This window comes from Rattus norvegicus, chromosome X (genome assembly GCF_036323735.1).
Source record: "Rattus norvegicus strain BN/NHsdMcwi chromosome X, GRCr8, whole genome shotgun sequence".
In the NCBI taxonomy this organism is placed as follows: domain Eukaryota; kingdom Metazoa; phylum Chordata; class Mammalia; order Rodentia; family Muridae; genus Rattus; species Rattus norvegicus.
The window spans coordinates 132615177-132637682 of NC_086039.1; the positions used below are offsets into that span (position 1 = coordinate 132615177).

Consider the following 22506-nt stretch of genomic DNA (forward strand, 5'->3'; position numbering starts at 1 on the left):
TGAGGTTATGAACTTACAGTTAGTCTAGGAAACACAGCAGATTCTATCACCAAGTAAGTCCATCACAATGTTAAAAACTGTAATACAGAAAATATTTTCCTTGCAGAGTGTTAACCTCTGCAACACCATCCACTCAGTCAGTTTTACATCCTGTTATCTCAGCTTCCCTAAAAAAGGATTCAGTAAGAGGGAATACTGACGTTTCATGGGAGAGCTTATGATACAAATGTGTATAACTGTTTCGAAGCCTTACCAAACTGAATTTCAAAGTAAAAACTCAATGAATTGAAATGCTTTTGCTGGTATGGTGGCTCACATCTGTCCTATTAGAACTGGGGAGGCTACGTTGGGAGGGAAGAGAAAGAACAGCCACGAAAAGCAATTGTAATATTAGGTTGGCTATTTACAATAATTCATTATGAGTTTCTATAGAAAACCATCGTACCATAAATTATCAGTGTAAAGAAGAAACTGTGAAGGGTTCGGACATCATCTCTTTTAACACCATCACCAAAGCACACCTTATTTCTGTTGAGATAGTCTCACATAACCTAAGCTGGCCTTGAACTCATTACATAGCCGAGGTCTCTCTTGAACTTCTGATCCTCCTACTTCCACCTCCAGAGTGATGGGATTATAGCCTTTAAAATTATAGGCTTTATAAAGAACTGTGAGCTATAGCTGATTATAATTACGATCTATAATATCTACTTTTTTGGAGACAGGGTCTCTAGGTAGCCCAGGATGTTCTCACAATCCTGTTTTTACCATCCCAAGTACTGGGATTACTGCCATGCACCTCGATGCTTGAAGTTCAGTATCTTCTTTACTCCTTTGGTTTTGGTAGAAGTCTACAATTAACTTTGAAAGTATTCAAATATTACATGGTTCTATGGAAAAATAAGCATGTTGTAAATTGCGTATCTGTTAAACTCTGATCTGAAATGGTCCGAAATCTAAAATGCTTTGAGCATCTCATCACTCCACAAGTGCACTTAACTTTTATGTCTATTTGATACACGCTAGAGTCATCAAAGTGGAGAGTACCTCGATCAAGAAAATGTCTCTGTAAGACTGACTGTGGGCAAGCCTGCTGGCCATTTTTTAAATTAGTGGTTCATAAAGGAAAGAGAGCCCAGTCCATTCTGGGTAGGGCCAACCCTGGGCTGGTAGTCCTAGGTGCTATAAGAGAGCAGGTTGATCTGGTCACAGGGATCAAGCCAGTAAGCAGCACCCCTTCATGGCCTCTGCACCAGCTCTTGCCTCCAGGTTCCAGCTCTGTTTGAGTTCCTGCCCTCACTGCCTTTGATGATGATGGAACGGTGAGCGAGTGAAATAAACAATTTCCTCCACTAGTTGCTTTTTGGTCAAGCTGTTTCATCACAGCAATAGAAACCCAAACTAAGACACATGACAATATACAGTGCAGGTAAATCAGAAGTATCATGTAAAATTACCTTTAGGCTATATATCATAAAGTATAAGGAACACAAACCTACTTATTTGACTTCTACAGTACAATGTGAATGGTAAAATCAAATTGGTAAATAGATGTTCATGGTAAAACTTTTTCAAAACCGTTGTTGAATATTTAACATTTTTATTATAAATGTTGGGAAAATAGCACTGTTACACACATGGATTCACAGTACTTGTGAGTGAAGGCACAAGGCCTGCGTAAGATTAAGCCAGCCAAAATCTCAGTATGGGTAGGAAAGGGGTTCATAAAGTCCCATTCCTAATTGGGGAACTATTAACAGGAGCCAATTCCTTTCAGAAATGTGGCCCCTGAAAGGCAGGCTCATGCTCCCGTGGATGGCCATATACCTATGCCTCACACCCTACACCAAGCAGCACTATGTGGACCCAGCGGGTTAAAGAAAAAAATAGCAATGCCTTGGGAGGGAAAAGTGGGAGTAGGGGAATAGGGGCAGTATTGAGGGTGAAGAAATGGGGTGGATTTGATCAAAATGCATCATATGCATATATGAAATTCTTAAACAATAAAGACAAGAAAAAGGCTACTATCCTGTACTTTGTTTTTTAGTTTTCCCAAAGCTGTACTGTGTAGTGTAGTGTCTATTCTGCCTACAAGCAATGTGAAGATCTTCCTGGAGTTTGTGTTTGAGAGAGCTCATAACCCAAATCTTACATGAAAGAATGTATAAAAGGCCAGGCTTAGAGCAATCTACTAAGTTATATTTATAAAAGAAAAAATCCTAGTAGGGCATCATAGCTCATACCTAGGATTTAAGCAGAGGAAGGCAGCTCTGTATGATTTTGAGGTCAGCCTATTAGTCTACAGAGTGAGTTCCAGGACAGTCAGAGGTACAGTGAAACCCTGTCTCAGTTTTTTTTTTCTCTAAGCTAGGAACAGTAGCATACTCCTTTACTTTCACACTTGGGAGGCAGAGAGAGGTGGATCTCTGTGAATTCGAGGCAAGCTCTGAGAACTAACAGGCTTACACAATGAATTCTAGGATAGCCAGAGTTACCAAATAGAAAGACCCTGTATCAAAAAGTTGTTTCTTTTTCATCAGGGCATGGTGTCACATGTCATTAGTCCCAGGACTCAGGAGGCAGAGGCAGGTGGATTTCTAGAGTTTGAGGCCAGCCTGGTCTACAAATTGAGTTCGAGGACAGCCAGGGCCACACAGAGAAACCCTGTTTCAAAACAGAAAAAAATGTTTTTTCTATAGAAAAATCCTGGAAGTAGTATTAACAATAAATATTGAGAAAGATATCATATACACGCACATTGTGAAAACTGTGACCTACCACAAATATCAGGCTACAAAAGCAATGAAAAATCAGTTGTTTTGTTAATTGTTTTACAAATGTTGATAAATATTCAACAGGCCATGTAATTTTGATAATAAAATCCATGTTCTTAAATTTTAAGACAAAATTTTTAAGTTTTAGAATTTTAAGCAGGCATGGTAGCATATGCCTTTAACACAAGAACTAAGGAGGCAAAAACAGGCACATCTCTGAGTTTAAGACCAACCTAGCCTACATAAGTGAGTTTCCATATATAGAGAGACCCTGTCTCACAAAAAGAAATCTTTAGAACTCCATTGGGAATTATATCTGTGTTTAAAATGTTTCAATTGTACAAAAATCAAAGCAGACATGTGTACACCGTGAATTTCTCCTGTTTTTTAAGCTATCTGAAAAAATTATAACCGGGTAGATTCAGATATCAAACTACAAAAATGGAAGAGAAAATAAAGACATCCAGCACAAGAAAGAGCTTCTTAGCACAAGTATTACAATGAATTACTTAGGATGACAAAAATTACAATATTTATATTAAAAGATCCAGGTGTAAGTTTTTGTTTCTTTTCAAACAAATAGAAATCAGTATTTACATACCTAATATTATTTTTAAGAACTTTTGTGCAACTGAAGCATTTAAAAGTTGTGGGAGCCTTCTGGTCTTCCTCAATAGTTCCTTCATGTCTTCCATAATAAAAGTCACTAACTAGCATGATCAATTTTTCTTTATCTGAGCCAATGATAGCTCTGCTTACAGCCTTTGAATTTTCTGATTTGAGAGTTTCCAGAAACTTATTTATCATGTCTGGGCAGCAACGCTGAAAAAGGAGAAATAGCATGTTTTATTTGTACCTCTTATAAAAATCTATGCTTAGCAATATGAAAAGATACCCACCAAAACACTGGCTTCCTTCTTTATGCAAAAAAATCCCAACCATAAACACCAGCATTTTAAGGAAAGAAATAACTTCCAAAGCAAATGAAAAACTTTAAGTCTTTAAGTTCTTTTTGGAGTAAGATTTAATCAATTGCTTTTTGGCCCATAACTATACATTTCATACTAATGTCAACATACAACTTAAAAGTTACATACATCATTATGTATGAATCCTAATTACCATTATTTAAAAAGTTTTTTATTTAATGAGTATCTTCATGTATACCTGCCAGCCAGAAGAGGGCCCAAGATTTCACTATAGATGGTTGTGAGCCACCATGTGGTTGCTGGAAATTGAACTCAGGGTCTCCAGAAGGGCAGCCAGTGTTCCTAACTGCTGAGATATCTCTCTAGCCCAGTGCCTAAAATCATACGAAAACTATCTAATATCATATCTAATGACATACTAATACTTGAGTAAAGCATAATTGAAACTAGATTTTGAACACAGTTGATATGGTGTTCTCCTAACACAAGGAACTAGATAACGTGTGACCCACAAAGAGTTATCAGTTATATTCTTAAACTCTCAGTGTAGTCTATCTGTAAAACTTAAACATTTCATGTGAGATATTTACCTTGAAAAAAGTCAAAATCTCATTTAAACTGATTCTAATGTAGAATACTTTCCACATATAAATTTTATTCAATGAAAATTAATTTTTTATTGTACATAATTTTCAGTGGTAGAATTTCTCTGGGATGAGTCTTTAAGAATAACTAGAGCAGACTAGAGAGGTGGCTCAGCAGTTAAGAGCACTGACCATTCTTCCAGAGAAGCCAGGGTTCAATTGTGAGCACCCATATCTTCCCAACTGTTTGGGACTGTAGTCTCAGGGCAGCCAAGGCCTATTCTAGCCTCCAGGAACACCAGGTATGCAAATGATACAGACATACATGTAAACAAAGCACCCAAATACATAAAACAAAAACAAGTAAATCTTTAAAATAATAACTGGAGAACAAAAATAAAATGGGAGAAAATATTTGTAAATCATAGAATTATAATTGTCAAATATATAAACTTTAAAGTCTTAGAGAAAACAACTGTGAGAATTCTTATAATTCAGTAGCACCTCAGTAACATTAAATATATCCTAAAATAATTTAAAACATATAGAGATGGTAGGAAAATAGAAAGGTATTTATGCATGAGCAGGGAAAAATACTTTCAGAAGAAAATTACCATGTAATTAAATCTCAGTAAATGTTATCTGTGCTGTATTCCAAACCTAAAGTCATAGTTGATTGCATTGGTATCTGGCCATTTATGAAAGAATTTATACTACTGACTGCGATGGCTAATCTTGGTTGTCAAGTTGACTACTTATGAAATTACCTAAAACCTAAGCAGCTAGGCACACCCATGAGGGATTTTTCTTGATTGAATTCTTTGACGTGGGAGACTCACCCTAAATCTCAGCGGCATCTATTGGCAACCCACATAAAAGAAACTAGGTGAAGCTTTTGGCTGTTTGCCTGCTTCCCTTCACTGTCACTGACAAATTCATCTATCCTGTTCCCGAGTCTTTCTTTCCCTGGTGTTAGAACACAGCTCTTTGGGATTCCAATGTGAACTGCAAAAGTGCAGCACTCTAGACTTGGGATTCCAGCACCAGCTGGAACTGACAAGACCTTCAGTTTAGAGGATTGAACAACTTCTGGATTCTTGACCTTTTCCTCAGGGAAGAGCCAGGACCACTCATAAGCCACTTTAACAAATCCCCTTTGTGTGTGTGTGTGTGTGTGTGTGTGTGTGTGTGTGTGTGTGTGTATTATCATCATTAATTTAACATATATTTTCCCATATATCATGCCTGTTCTTTAGAAAACCATGGCTAATAAACTGATAAGTTTTATTAGGAATCACAGTTCAACCTTTTTTTCCATATCTGTTTTTGCTGATTTGTAACCCTACTGAAAAGAAAGTATCCTATATTCCCACATTTCCACACATTCAGTCATTTCTACTGACTTTCACCGTTAGTTTTATAGTGATGTCCTTTGTCTTTCATTTAGTTCAAAATGTTTAAATTTTCCAATAAATATTTGTTAAATAAATAAAGGCAAAGGAGCTGAGAAGACATTTCTTTTAACAACACATACAAAACGAACAGGTGTACATACATGCAGATACTCATACATTAAAGAAATCTTGTTAGAAAAAGATAATTAGACTTCATACATAAACAGGAAAAGAAGGATTACAAGGGCTGGGGAAATGCTTCAGTAGACAAAGCATTTTCTGTACACAGGTGAGGACCTGACTTTGAATCCTGAGAACCCAGGAAGGCCAGGCATGGTAGTACTTGTCTATAGTCCTTGTGCTTCTACAAAGAGATGAGAGGCAGAGACAAGAGAATTTGGCATAACAGCCACAAACAGCAAAGAAATCCCATCTCAAGCAAAGTGGAAGGCAAAGGCTGACACCTGAGGTTGTCCTATGATCTCCACACACGTACAGTGGGAAACACACACTTTTCAAATGTACAAATGTACACACACACACACACACACACACACACACATCGACACTCATTCATAAAGGATAATGAATAAATAAATGAAATTTGGCCAAAAAAGGGCAAATGATACTTTATTTAAAATGCTAGTGAAGTTATATGAGAGAGGGGGAAGGGGAGGGAGGGAGAGAAAGAGACAGAGAGAGAGAGAGGAAGAGAACTATATCTTAAAGAGATTACAAAATGGAATTGTCAAATATCAAAGACAGTATTGGTGGTGTAGTACTGGACTCATTGTTCTCACACAGTCAGGAAGGTGGATAGACTAATGTCCAGTACCAGAATAGATAACCTGTATTTGAAATTTTGAGCACTTATCCTCACCCCTCTACTTTTCTCCAGGATTAAGTAAAAATCTGTTTTGGGAACAGTGTGCAGAATCTTTTTCCAAGATGATTCTTTGTACTCTCCAGATCCTTCTGTCCACATACCATGTATACCTTACATATTTTACTCTTTTTCTTGCCTCCTTCCTTGCTGCCATTTACATGGGGCAGGCAAAGATACGATGGACTATCTTACAAAGATACCATAGAATACTGTTTTATTATTTTATTAATAAGTAACATATTTTAACTAAAAATCCCTCTAAATCCCATAATTTTTAGTAGCTTCAAATTTATCTAAAAATCCAAGTTCAGGAGCTTGAAATACCAATATAAAACTAGAATTCATTTATAATCCTATCCTTTTCTGGATTGAGTTAAAACTATCATTTGATAATTCTCCATTAGGAAATTGTGGAAAATTAAGACATAAAACTAAGATTTCTATTGAGAAATATGAAGTGACTATGACACCATGGAAAAATTAAAATAAGGAAATTTTAAGTTTTATGAAAGACTAATAAAATCCTTGCTTTATGAGAGGTATAAAGAATGGCATACCTTTAGCCAATAAAATAAAACACATATGATGGTGTTTACATGACGAACTTAAGTTTTATAATTTCATGGCTAGGACGAATTTAAATTTTGTATAATCATGAAATTTAATTTTTACTCATATGAAAATGACAATAAAAGAAGCTTTATTATTTAAATATATAGACAAATATTTACTATGTATTGTTCTTAATATTTCTTCATTTTCAAAACTCGAATTCGAAACGATTTTACCTTCATGTGGCACTTCAAAGGATCCAAAAGACTGAACTTAACATTGCACTTTGGACAAGATCGTAGTGAAGGTTTTCCGGCTGCAGACTGAATTGATGAGGTATTCATATCTAAAATATATTAAGGACTTTTATAAATAAAAATTGATCTTTTAGAAAACTTAAACACCTTTTAAAAATACCATAATTCCTAAAATTTGTTTCTAACTAATAGGTTTTCCTATGTAAGATTTCATACTTACTTGATAGTACAACCTGGGAAGAAGCCTCGGAAGGAGACATGTTTAAAGATGATGCTGAGCCACGGCCTGTTTCAGAAATGCTTGCATTAGTCTTTGGCTTCTTTGGATTAACACTGTTTACTTTGGATGAGGAAGGATGTTTTAATCGTAAAGTTTGATTGACACCTACAATGATTTGAGCACCAGAAAAGGTATTTATAAATGGTTTAGCACAGAATATTACTTATGCAAAATTGCTATGAAAATGGCTTTAACATTTAAAATATTGTAAAAATGTCTTGGAGCTAACTTAAATGACAAAAGTTTATATAACCAAAAAAAGCATAAACTATACAAGGAAGCATTTTCAGATTCACAAAAGAAATTTTATACAAAGTTAAAAAGATACTTTCAAATGAAGCTATTTATTAAAGAAGACAGGCTGAGGGAAAAAAGCATCCATCCCACAAAACACAAAGCAACAATAACAACAATAATAAAGTAAAAAAGAAAGAGATAGATAAAAGGAAGCTAGATCAGCTTTCTCTGAGCTAAGTTCTTACAAATGAATCTATGTTTTGGCGATTAAATATACTTAAACTTAAAAAATAATCAGTCTAAAATCCAGGAGAACTCTTAAAAGGTGTTTTAAAAATCTTGAGATAAAAGTTTTATTTGGTCTTTTTCCAACTAATAATGTAACAAATAGTTTATTTGGTTGTTCCTTAAGTAAGTAGTGGAAACAAAAATAATTCACTCATTCATGTGAAAAAAATCTAGTGTTTCCACAATGGCCTTCCAATTATTATCCTCGGTGTTAATTAAATGTAATGGGCAAGTCAGACAAAGTGTTTCCTTTTGTGTTTGAGAACACATCTTAGCATCCAAAGGCTTATATAATTCATGGCATCTGTTTGAGAAATAGGCTCAAGCACAGACAAAGTGATTTTATAAAATAATCAAATATGAATTGTTCTTCATGACAAGGTCCCTATAACCTCTTTTTGACAGTTTAATGCTCTCAAATCTACAGTCACAGGAGAAAGAGTAGGTATATTCATGGAAAGTAAGAGGCTCCTCTGTACAATTTATGATGTTTCCTTCTTTGAGATGATGTAGAATTCTTTCTCCTAACATTAGAGGGTATAGTCACTGAAGGATTACTCCCAGCACTTGATACTGACTTTGGATTTGTTACTTGAATGTTTTTGAAAGATGCTTGTGTCGCTTGAATAATCAATAAATGTTGGCAAAGAGAGATCACTGCCCGGACAGGTGGGCACTCCTGAGGCTGCAGAGCGGAAGAGACCACCAACACTGCCCACCCCTGCCCACATCCCTGGCCCAAGAGGCAACTGTATAAGGCCTCTGGGATCCCGTAGATAAGGGCACTGGAGCAGCAGGTCCCCTGTGCCTGAGACACCAGCGGAACATGAAGGGACCGACCAGATAAAAAGTTCTCTGCACCCAAATCCCATAGGAGGGAGAGCTAAACCTTCAGAGAGGCAGACACGCCTGGGAAGCCAGAAGAGACTGCACTCTGCACACATCTCTGACGCCAGAGGAAAACACCTAACGCCATCAGGGATCCCGGTGCACGGGGGCTCCTGGAAAAGGCAGTGCAGGCCCTCCTGGTTGCTGCCCTCACGGAGAGCTCATAAGCAACACCCCATGAGCAAACTTGAGCCTGGGGACCAGAGATAACACCAACTTTTCTGCTCCAAGCGACCTGCCTGGTGGACTCAGGACACAGGCCCACAGGAACAGCTGAAGACCAGTAGACAGGAAAGACTACACGCCCGAAAGCAGAACACTCTGTTCCTATAACTGGCTGAAAGAAAACAGGAAAACAGGTCTACAGCACTCCTGACACACAGGCCTATAGGACGGTCTAGCCACTGTCAGAAATAGCAGAACAAAGTAATACCAGAGACAATCTGATGTCGAGAGGCAAGCTCAGGAACCCAAGCAACAGAAACAAATACTACACGGCATCATCGGAACCCAATTCTCCGACCAAAGCAAACACTGAATATCCAAACACACCAGAAAAGCAAGATCTAGATTTAAAATTATATTTGATCATGACGCTGGAGGACTTCAAGAAAGACATGAAGAACTCCCTTAAAGAAACACAGGAAAACATAAATAAACAAGTAGAAGCCTATAGAGAGGAGTCACAAAAATCCCTGAAAGAATTCCAGGAAAACACAAACAAACAGGTGAAGGAATTAAAAACAAAAATAGAAGCAATAAAGAAAGCACAAAGGGAGACAACCCTGGGTATAGAAAACCAAAGGAAGAGACAAAACCCATGATCATTTCATTAGATCCTGAGAAAATATTTGACAAAATTCAACACCCCTTCATGATAAAAGTCCTAGAAAGAATAGGAATTCAAGGCCCATACCTAAACATAGTAAAAGCCATATACAGCAAACCAGTCGCTAACATTAAACTAAATGGAGTGAAACTTGAAGCAATCCCAGCAAAATCAGGGACTAGGCAAGGCTGCCCACTCTCTCCCTACTTATTCAATATAGTTCTTGAAGTTCTAGCCAGAGCAATCAGACAACAAAAGGAGATCAAGGGGATACAGATTGGAAAAGAAGAAGTCAAAATATCACTATTTGCAGATGATATAATAGTATATTTAAGTGATCCCAAAAGTTCCACCAGAGAACTACTAAAGCTGATAAACAACTTCAGCAAAGTGGCTGGGTATAAAATTAACTCAAATAAATCAGTAGCCTTCCTCTACACAAAAGAGAAACAAGCCAAGAAAGAAATTAGGGAAACGACACCCTTCATAATAGTCCCAAATAATATAAAATACCTCGGTTTGACTTTAACCAAGGAAGTAAAAGATCTGTACAATAAGAACTTCAAGCCTCTGAAGAAAGAAATTGAAGAAGACCTCAGAAGATGGAAAGATCTCCCATGCTCATGGATTGGCAGGATTAATATAGTAAAAATGGCCATTTTTCCAAAAGCATTCTACAGATTCAATGCAATCCCCATCAAAATACCAATCCAATTCTTCAAAGAGTTAGACAGAACAATTTGCAAATTCATCTGGAATAACAAAAAACCCAGGATAGCTAAAACTATCCTCAACAATAAAAGGACTTCTGGGGGAATCACTATCCCTGAACTCAAGAAGTATTACAGAGCAATAGTGATAAAAACTTCATGGTATTGGTACAGAGACAGACAGACAGACCAGTAGAATAGAATTGAAGACCCAGAAATGAACCCATACACCTATGGTCACTTGATTTTTGACAAAGGAGCCAAAACCATCCAATGGAAAAAAGATAGCATTTTCAGCAAATGGTGCTGGTTCAACTGGAGGTCAACATGTAGAAGAATGCAGATCGATCCATGCTTATCACCCTGTACAAAGCTTAAGTCCAAGTGGATCAAGGACCTCCACATCAAACCAGATACACTCAAACTGATAGAAGAAATAGTGGGGAAATGTCTCGAACACATGGGCACTGGAGAAAATTTCCTGAAAAAAAAAACACCAATGGCTTATGCTCTAAGATCAAGAATCGACAAATGGAATCTCATAAAACTGCAAAGCTTCTGTAAGGCAAAGGACACTGTGGTTAGGACAAAATGGCAACCAACAGATTGGGAAAAGATCTTTACCAATCCTACAACAGACAGAGGGCTTATATCCAAAATATACAAAGAACTCAAGAAGTTAGACCACAGGGAGACAAATAACCTTATTAAAAAATGGAGTTCAGAGCTAAACAAAGAATTCACAGCTGAGGAATGCCGAATGGCTTAGCAACACCTAAAGAAATGTTCAACATCTTTAGTCATAAGGGAAATGCAAATCAAAACAAATCTGAGATTTCACCTCATACCAGTGAGAATGGCTAAGATCAAAAACTCAGGTGACAGCAAATGCTGGCGAGGATGTGGAGAAAGAGGAACATTCCTCCATTGCTGGTGAGATTGCAGACTGGTACAACCATTCTGGAAATCAGTCTGGAGGTTCCTCAGAGAATTGGACATTGAACTGCCTGAGGATCCAGCTATACCTCTCTTGGGCATATACCCAAAAGATGTCCCAACATATAACAAAGACACATAGTCCACTATATTCATAGCAGCCTTATTTATAATAGACAGAAGCTGGAAAGAACCCAGATACCCTTCCACAGAGGAATGGATACAGAAAATGTGGTACATCTACACAATGGAATATTACTCAGCTATCAAAAACAATGCCTTTATGAAATTCATAGGCAAATGGTTGGAACTGGAAAATATCATCCTGAGTGAGCTAACCCAATCACAAAAAAACACACATGGTATGCACTCATTGATAAGTGGCTATTAGCCCAAATGCTTGAATTACCCTAGATGCACAGAACACATGAAACTCAAGAAGGATGACCAAAATGCGAATGCTTCACTCCTTCTTTAAAAGGGGAACAAGAATACCCTTGGCAGGGAAGAGAGAGGCAAAGATTAAAACAGAGACTGAAGGAACACCCATTCAGAGCCTGCCCCACATGTGGCCCATGCATATACAGCCATCCAATTAGACAAGATGGATGAAGCAAAGAAGTGCAGACTGACAGGAGCCGGATGTAGATCGCTCCTGAGAGACACAGCCAGAATACAGCAAACACAGAGACGAATGCCAGCAGCAAACCACTGAACTGAGAATAGGACCCCTGTTGAAGGAATCAGAGAAAGGACTGAAAGAGCTTGAAGGGGCTTGAGACCCCATATGTACAACAATGCCAAGCAACCAGAGCTTCCAGGGACTAAGCCACTACCTAAAGACTATGCATGGACTGATCCTGGACTCTGACCTCATAGGTAGCAATGAATATCCTAGTAAGAGCACCAGTGGAAGGGGAATCCCTTCGTCCTGCCAAGACTGAACCCCCAGTGAACGTGATTGTTGGGGTGCATGCGGTAATGGGGGGAGGATGGGGAGGGGAACACCCATTGAGAAGGGGAGGGGAAGGGGCTAGGGGGATGTTGGTCCGGAAAACGGGAAAAGGAATAACAATCGAAATGTAAATAAGAAATACTCAAGTTAATAAATATAAAAAAATTGTTGGCGTTTTGCACTAGGTGACATTACACAAAATGCCACATAATAAAGACTATTTAAATATATAGCTTCTTAAAGGTTTATTTGTGATTTTTATGTATGTGTATGTTTGTGCATGTCTTTGAATGTATATTCCATGCAGGCCTGCAAAGCCCAGAAGAAGGTGTCAGATGTGCTGGCACTGGTGTCTGTGCATCTCTGTGAATAGGATACATGCATTCTGACCTGGAGTTGTTTTTTGTTTTTTGTTTTTTGTTTTGTTTTTTTCGGAGCTGGGGACTGAACCCAGGGCCTTGCAAGCGCTCTACCTCTGAGCTAAATTCCCAACCCCGGACCTGGAGGTTTTTAAAAAAAACTAAAATATTATTCTCATAAAAATCCTACTTCCATACTTCAAATTCAAACACAAATATAATTTTTCTAAGAACTCTTCATGGCCATTCTAGACAAGATTTGCTTTTAAACATATTACATGTTTATAATTATTATTGGAAACTTTAAGAAATCACTTAAAGCTTATAAGGCAACTTTCCCTTTCTTTACTTTTGCCTTGATAAAATCCTAAGAATAGCAACCTCACAATGGCTCACACTGGGTGCAGAGGATGAATGTATTATGTGAGAAACATAAAACGATATATTGGCAATGTGAGAAAAGTAAGACATAAGAAGCTTGGTGGATTGAAAAAGCACACAAAAATCTTTAGAACAGAGATTTGAACCTGTATCTTTTAGAGTCATTTGAACAGTGTTTGCTATTCAGGACAAGACTCTCTTCTCTACAGTTTACAAACCCTTTGTTGAGGCAGGGTCTTGCGCAGCTCAAGATGACCATGAACTTCCTACGCAGCTAATACTGGCCCTTTAACTCCTGCCTCTACTTGCCAGTGTCTGAATTTCATGCATGTACCACTACACTCAGTGAAAAGTGTTTGAAAACAGTGAGCTGGGCTTACTGTCTTTCACTCCTAGAAATCTCACAAATTAAGACTTGTTGTAGAATGAGACCTTGTGTTTAGGAAAAGCAAACTCAAGACAATTATTTCATCACCCTATCCATTTTGGTTCTTGGTTATTTTGCTGACTGGATATAGGTTAATATCAAATGAAGCTTTAGCAAAGTGAGAATAAAATTTGATACTGAAGTTACTATAACAATTTTGTTTTGGTTGGATAAATGTAATATAAAAGTTTAAAAGATTATCTATATTCCTCTCTAGTGATATACATCAGATAAGCTAATAGAGAAGCACTTTATTCTGTTGTAAGAAATACCTTCTTTTTAATCTACGTGACATTCTTTCACTATCACTCTAATTTACTTTACATTCAGGAAGAATTTTGTCACAGTAGGAAAAAAACAAAGAATTTTAATGGTTCAATTTCTGTTCCTTCATTGGATATGTACTAGGTACTGAGCATATATAAATCACTATCTCTTTAGTCTTGCCATTTTAAGATACTACTCTATATCACATTTAGCTACCATATATATCATTTATTACATAAAAAGTTTGCATAAATTAATGGTCACCAAATAATAACTACATTTTACAGGGTATTTAACATATCAGGTGACTTCTCTGACTCACAGAAACTATATTAAGACTTGAGAGTTTCACAAGTATTCTAAATGAATGCAAGCTCAGCCACGCGTGGCAGTACAGTCTCTAATTCCAGCACGGAGGAGGCAAGGCAGAGGAGGAAAAGGAGAACAGAAGGAAGGAAGGCAAGGAGGACAGAATAAACTAACTTAGCACAAAGAAATCAGTCTATTATAATGAATATAAAATATAAGATTGAGGGCTGGAGAGATGGCTCAGTGATTAAGAACACTAGCTACTCTGAGTTCAATTCCCAGCAACCACATGGTGACTCACGACCATCTGTAATGAGATCCGATGCCCTCTTCTGGCATGTAGGTATATGTGCACACAAAGTACTTCTACATTAAAAAACACATAAATAAAATACACACACACACACACACACACACACACGATCACAGATGAGAAGCATTCAAGAATGGTTAGCTCTATTTCCACCATATAATATATGCAAAATATACCGTTTTTCAGAAGAAAAACTTTAAACTATGTGTAAGTATGTATGTGGGTCCATGCACACTGTGTTATACCTGTGGAGGTTAGAGGACAACGTGCCAGAGTCAGTTCTCACTTTCTACTATGTGGTTTCAAAAACCATACTCAGATCACCAGACTTAGTGACAATGAACTTTCTTTCCTCGTTGAGCCACCTTGCTGGCTTTTAAAATCTTTTAAGTTTGTTTATTTAATGTCATCTCTCTGCATAATATGGAGTTCATTCTCGAGTTTGACTCTGTGGGTTCCAGGGACCAAACTTAGGTTATCAGTTTGTCTCAAGCACCTTTACCTGCGAACCCATCCTCCGGCTTCCATACAGAAATTTTATATGTGTATTAATGAAGTCTCTTTTTATAGACTTTAAGAAGAAATGTTAAATCAAACCTGTACTCTTTTGCAGTACGTTGGAGGACGGTATATCCTTGGTTGAGTCTAACAGTGAGGCAGAAGAAGCACCTGAATCATCTTGTGGTGAAGTCTTTAAAAAGGTCTGTAAAATGTTAAAATTATTTTGTCAATTATTATAAAAGTAAATGAACGGCATGTTAGTACTACAAAACAGACAGGTTAGAAAACAGAAATGCAATTACCCCTCTCTGCTAAAGTGATCACTGGGTGAGAAGCATATTGGCATTCATTATTTTCATAATTTTCTTAGAAAACTAAAATTAGTCATGAATAAAATGTTAAAATAAAAAGAAAAACCAGCAGTGATAACATTGGCAAGGCAGGTTTCTTTTTCGGTATAACAAGACATACTGAAGGCTTTCAAAGCTCATATCCCTCAACATAATCATTTCATGTCTAAGAATCTGAGTTAAGGAAATAAAAGTTTAACAGAATATTTATAATATCAAAATATAAAAACCTGTGTGTTCAACAAAGGAGGAATACTTAAGTAAGCTTAAAGACTATTATGCATTCTCATGCTTTTGAGGAAGATAAAATGAATGACAAAGAAATATATTCTCAATACAGTATTCAGTGATAATGAGGAATAGATATCAAATATATGTATTATATGGTCCTGACTTACAGACTACACTATCTACAGAAAACAAAACATCAAAATACAAAATGTGTTTCCTTGTTTCTAATCCTTGTCATGTATATAACTTTCACAATGAGAGTGCAAAGATATTGTCTGCTTGTCTTATACATTCAAGCTGAGAGATGAATATACTTTAAGAATTTTACTTTCTTACTAAATTTTATTTTATTTTTTGAGGGAGAGCGAATGAAACAGTTTTTCCAATATAATTCTGCATAGCCTGGAACTGCCTTTGTTGAACAGACTGGCCTCTTCATCCTCCTGTCTCAGTCTTTTGAGTGTTGTCTTCAGCCATAAGCCACCACGTCTGTTTTTGTCCCTAAATTTTCTGATCAGTTTGTTAGAAAGTTAAAGAGACAGAGGCTGGGGAAATGATGCCTCAGTGGTCCTGTGTACTTGTTGCTCTTGCTAGGAAATCTGGATTCAGTTCTCAGAACCTGCACAGGGCTTTATAACTGAATACAACTCTAGTTCCCAGGCATCCAACACCTTTTCTGGAGTTTGTAGGTACAAAACACACACACACACACACACACACACACACACACACACACACACACACACACACACACATTGTACATACATATACACAGGCACTCACAAATATATAAAATAAAAAGCAGTATGGAGACAGCTATTGAAATTACCTAAAACAGACAGTTATAGTGGTACATTAATTTAATCCCAGCATTCAGGAGGCAGAGGCAGGCAGATCTCTGAGTTTGAGGCCAGCCTGGTTAGTTTACAGAGAGTTGCAGACCAGCCAGTGCTACACAGAGAAACCCTATCATGAAAAACAAAAATAAAAATGAACAAATTACTTAAAACGTCCCATTCCTAGAATTTGAGATATAAGTATAACTCATGAAATACAACATGTGCATACAAATATGCCTTAACATACACAGTAACAGTGGCTATAGCTCTTTTGCCCTTCTTTACCAGAAGATCCTCTACGAACTTGCTGTGTTGGGGCTGGAGAGATGGTCAGCAGGATCAGAGCTGGTTGCTCTTCCAGAGGACTCAAGTTTGATTTCAAGCAATCATATTGGCAGCTCACAATCATCTGTAACACCAACTCAAGGGGATCTGATACCCTCTTCTTGTCTCCACTGACACCAGGCACAGGAGAGAGAGAGAGAGAGAGAGAGAGAGAGAGAGAGAGAGAGAGAGAGAGAGAGAGAGAGAGAGAGAGAGAATGTGTGTGTGTGTGTGTGTGTGTGTGTGTGTGTATCACCATGTAGTCCTCAGTGGCTTGGACCTTGCTATGTAGATCAGACGGGCTTCAAACTTACAGACAAACTTGTCTCTGTCTCTCAAGTGCTGGAATTAAAGGGGTGCAATACTACACCTGTCCTTTTATTTAACTATTTAACTGGAAAAGTTACGCCTAAGGGTCAAGTTATTTATATTTCCAACTGAAATAGCCCTCCATATTTTTATTTAAAATATAATTCTTGTAGCTGAATGTGGTGGCACATTCCTTTAATTCCAGAACTCAGGAGGCAGAGGCAGGTGGATCTCTGAATTTGAGGCCAGCCTGGTTGACATATTAGTGCCAGGATAGCTCAGGGCTAAATAAAGAGACACTGTCTCAACACACACACACACACACACACACACACACACACACACACACACACACACACACAGACGCACACGCTTTTAATGTTACATGCATTAAACCCAGTAGTTGTTTTAACTGTACTAATAAAGACCTTATCATCAACATACTCCATTTTAAAAATAGGTAGTTAGTGTGGTTAAATAAGGCTCTAAGTATCCTGTTCTAACTATCCTTTTCATGATGAGGAAGCTGAAATTAAAGCCCAGGTTTATTAAAAAAAAATCAAGGCCTGTGTCCTACAGCCTACTAATTTTTTTTATCTTTCTTAACCAGCCTACTAATTTTAAGCTGCATTACACTGACAGATAATGAGTGCCTTACATTGTGCCACATGCTTTTAAGTCCGGCACTCTGGAGGTAGAGGTAGGCAGAAATCTGTTTAAAATCAGCTAGGTCTAGTTACAGAAGGAGTTCCAGGACAGCCAGGGCTGTTACAAAGAGAAACCCTGTCTCAAAAAAGTCAAGGGGGAGTGTTATGATAATAATCTTTTTCTTTGACCGAAATAATTGTTGGGTAAAGAAGATCATCTAAACATTTTGGAGAGACTGGAGCTCATCAGTTAAGAGCAGTAGCTCTTCAGGAGGACCTGGTTCAATCCCCAGTGCCCACATAGTATCAGCTAACAACTATCTTCAATTCTAGTCTTCAGAAGATCCCAGAACATCTCATTCCCTCTTTTTCCTCTGCAGGCAGCAAGCACATGCGGTATACAGGCAATACATGAAAACACAACACTATACACACCAAAATAAATATTTTTTAATTAAAAAAAAACAGAAAATTCTCACACAATATTCGCAATTCTTTCCAGAACAATTACTTGTCATTTTCTATCCTGACTTCACCTAGAGACTTTTAAAAGCTATTAAGGTGGAAAAGAGCAAGGTCACAGTGTTTTGGTAACATTTTTAATCTCATGAGCTGCTGGGAGTCTCTTGGGGACCTTAAAGTTAGTCTACACAGCTATACTACTGCACAATACTGCCCTAAGGCAATCCTTCCATTTCTTAAAAGTATATACTTAAACGTATGGTCAGATATATGTACAAACCTGAGATAATATGTCTTGAAATCCCATGTCTATTAGTTATTGGTTGGTCTTTGGTGAATCATTTAGGTTCTCTGAGTTTTAGTTTCTTCAATCATAAAATCAGAATAATAGTGACTCCCTTATAAGGATGTCTTAAGAATTATGTAAGAATTACAGATAGTATTTAGCAGGAAGACTTGCACATATTAATAGTTTCCTTCCAAATGTTAAGTATTACTGCTAATTCCTACTTCTATTAAAAGCCTTTCATTATTTTTGTACTTGGGGGTTATTTGGTTGTGTGAGACAGAGTCACACCATGTAGCCCAGTCTAATATCAAACTTACTATGAAGAGACTAGTCTCAAACTCAATCCTCTTGCCCTTAGCCCCTCAAGAACTAGGACTACATGCATGCAACCACCACGATGGCTTAAAACATTTAAAAACTAAACAATGAAAATAGTTTTAAGAATAAACAGCCATGACTTGTTGGAATGATCATCCCAATTAAGAACACCTAAGTTTACTCTGGTAAAAAGTTGATTTTCTGTGGGTTTCTTCTGTACAACAAGCTTTTTAGTTTTATGAGGTCCTACTTGTCAACTGTTGACCTTGATTCCTAGGCAAATGGAGTCCTATTCAGAAAGTCCTTCCCTAGACCTATATCATGTAGAGTACTGCCTATGTTTTCTTCTGGCGATGTCCATGTTTCAGGTTGCAAATTGAGGTGTTTGATCCACTTTGAGTTAAATTTTCATGCAGGATGATAAATATGGATCTAATTTTATTCATCTACATGTGGACATTGAGGTTTCCAGAACCACTGGATAAGGATGCTGCCTTTTTTCAAAGTTATGTCTTTCACCTCTTTGTCAAATACCTGGAGTAGATTATGGGTTACTGGAGCTTGGAAGGGCAAAGGGAGATAGTCAAGACTTTGGTACAAAAAATTCTAGACAAGATAGCCATTGAATTTGACATTGGATCTCTGTAGTGTTGACTTGAATGTATCTGGAATATAAAAATCATACAATATGCTGCCTTTATGTTATATAATTTTGTCAGTGTAACAGTGTTCTTTAACACGATGAAATAAATTTAGTTTAAAAATGAAGCTGAGTATGGTGGCTCATGCTTTTTAATCTCAGCACTCAGGAGGCGGAGGCAGGTAGATCTCTGACTTTAAGGCCATTCCGGATTACATAGTGAGTTCCAAGACAGTTAGAGCTACATAGTAAGACCCTTTCTTGAACAACAAACAAAAACCAAAACAAACAAAAAATCTAAAGAGAATGTCAAAGATAATTTTCTTTGAGTAATTATGGCAGTTGGTTATGACCTTTTTCAACTCTAGCCAGATATATTCTCTCCAATGTGTTCTTGAACTAATTGTACAGTTTAAAAAACAAAAACAAACTTACAGGTTTAGACACAGTCTGGACATCAGAACTCTCTGAAGATTTGGGTGCAGGATAAAAGCTTGGCAAAGCAATCAGTGGATGAGATGGTGGATTTCTGTAGTGCTGATTTGTAGGCTTGAATATATTAGAAAGAGCTATATATGTAAAAAAAAAAAGACCCAGAATATAATGAACATATTGGTATGCAATTGTGCCAAATAGTTGAGTTTAAAATAGTAGAAACTGGAGAGATGGCTTAGCCATTAAATACACCTGCTGCCCTTGCAGAGGACCTGGGTTCAGTTCCTAACACCTAAATCAGGTGGTTAACCACCACTAATTAATTACAGTTCCAGGGAACCCAATTCCCTCTTCCGCTCTTAATGGGCACCTGTACACAAATGGTGCACAAAAACTCATACAGGCACACATATCTACACAAAATACAACACAAACAAATGTTTAACATTAAGACAATACAATAGGGCTGGAGAGATGGCTCAGTGGTTAAGAGCACCCGTCTGCTCTTCCAGAGGTCATGAATTCAATTCCCAGCAACCACATGGTGGCTCACAACCATCTGTAAAAGAGATCCGATGCCCTCTTCTGGTGTATCTGAAGACAGCTACAGTGTATTTATATATAATAAAATAAATAAATCTTAAAAAAAAAAGACAGTACAATAATAAAGTACCTGGACTGAATGAGCCATTCTTTAGTCCCTTTGAAGATGAACCAGGGCTACATCTGTTCAAAATATCTACAAGAATTTTGCAAAAACACATTACTGAAACTAAATATATTAAGATAATATAAAATTGTCTAAAATGTACATATACACCCATTAATAGAAATATATTTATGCCCCTTAATGATGACAAGATTTTATGACTCAATATCTTATAACTCAAAAATCAAGCCCATGCCCAATTCTTATGTATACTTGACACCCCTAGATTTCTGGAAGTTTCATTATGGACCACCTGATTTGATTACTCTTCTTCTGATTCTCAATATCATTACTTGTGTTCTGAAAGGAAAATTATCAGATAACAGATTACATTAAACCTTGATATTAGTATTTGACTAGTTTCAGAGGTTTAAATATATTACTCTAGAAGTCAATCTGGGCCTGACAGAATAGATCATTTCAGATGGTTATCTCTTGTCTTTGTGTAAACATAATTTTCTGATTACCAAGGAATTGTATTCAAATTACAAAGTTAAAAATTTGATTAAAATTTCTCATCTCAAGAAGGTAATATCTAAATTGTGGTTTCTATTGTTGTTGATGAAACACCATGACCAAAGCAACTTGGAGAGTAAAGAGTTTATTTCATCTTATAAGTTGTACTCCATCATTGATGGAAATCAGGGCAGGAACTCAAGTATGACAGGAACCTGGAAGCAAGAAGTGATACCGAGGCCTTGGAAGAATGCTGCTTCTTGGCTTGTTCCTCATTGTTTGCTCAGCCTGCTTTTTTATATCATCCAGGTTCACCCACCAAGGGATGTCATCGCATTGTGTGGAATGGGCCCACCTACATCAATTATCAAGGCTTGCCTACAGGCAAATCTGGTGTGGGCATTGTCTCAATTGAGGTTCTCTCTCCAAAAATGGCTCTAGCCTATGCCAAATTGGCATAAAATTTAACTAGCACAGGCAAAAAGAACAAACATTCCATAAAACCTCAAAAATTATTTTTATCTCCTCATAAAATTGGTAAAATGTAACATAAAAATGGAATTATATGATCACGGAAATAAAACATTTTTATGACAATGTTCCTCAACCTGACCCTTTGGGAATGAAGTATCACGTATTTACACTGTAATTTGTAATAGTAACAAAATTACAGTTATGAAGTAGTAACTATATGAGTAGGGGTCACCACACCATGAGGAACTGTATTAAAGTGTTGCAGCATTAGGAAGGTTGAGACCACTGTGCTATGAGAACATGACAGAAGTCTAGGGAAACAAAACCTTTTTGTCCTCAAATTATTTTATATCATGATTTTTTTGCTACTTTATTTTTGAGACAGGGTCTCAGTATATAGGCCAGACTGGCCTTGAACTCTCAATATTTCTGGGATTATAAGTAATTACAACCCATGCTGGGTTTTGATCTTGTTTTCAGTTTAAGTATTAAACCATCAAGTTGTTCCTACTTTGTTGTGGTTGTAGTTCACTAAAACCTCTTCTTTTTTTGATCATATTTTTTCTTTGGTCATATTTTCTTTAAAAAAATTCTTCCTTATATTTTGAGGATTATTATGACAATCACTTCCCCCTCCCCTTTTCTCCTAAATCGTTCCACCATATACCTCTGTCCTTGTCATCTTTCAAACTCATGGCCTCTCTTTTCATCAACTGTCACATATAGGCATATACATATGTATGTATGTATGTATGTATGTATGTATGTATGTATGTATGTATGCACACGTGTATGGTGTATGTATTCCTAAATATGTAAGCGTAGAGAAAATGCCTCCATAAGATTGGGCTATACATAAGCCTGTAGGCATTTTCTTAATTACTGATAGATGGGGAAGAACCCAGCTCATTGTATGTGTGCCACACCTGGGCTGGTGGTTCTGGATTTTATAGGAAAGCAGGATGAG

At 37.1% G+C, this 22506-nt stretch overlaps 1 protein-coding gene across 11 annotated transcripts in view; it reads right to left on the reverse strand.

Annotated features, from left to right (window-relative positions):
• Window positions 1-22506, reverse strand: part of Zfp280c (zinc finger protein 280C) — a 91270-nt gene that overhangs the window by 20898 nt on the left and 47866 nt on the right. For 10 of the 11 annotated variants that reach the window (XR_005498448.2, XM_039100526.2, XM_039100527.2 and 7 more), the window contains 6 exons: window positions 20574-20639; window positions 19901-20034; window positions 15153-15258; window positions 7597-7761; window positions 7356-7465; window positions 3376-3596 (listed from right to left, as the gene is read on the reverse strand). Coding sequence is in view for 10 of the 11 variants with exons in the window: in XM_039100526.2 (XP_038956454.1) it covers window positions 3376-3596; window positions 7356-7465; window positions 7597-7761; window positions 15153-15258; window positions 19901-20034; window positions 20574-20639 (802 nt within the window). In the remaining variant the exon portion in view is untranslated. The remainder of the gene's footprint in view (window positions 1-3375; window positions 3597-7355; window positions 7466-7596; window positions 7762-15152; window positions 15259-19900; window positions 20035-20573; window positions 20640-22506) is intronic. The other variant, XM_039100530.2, reaches the window with a different exon arrangement.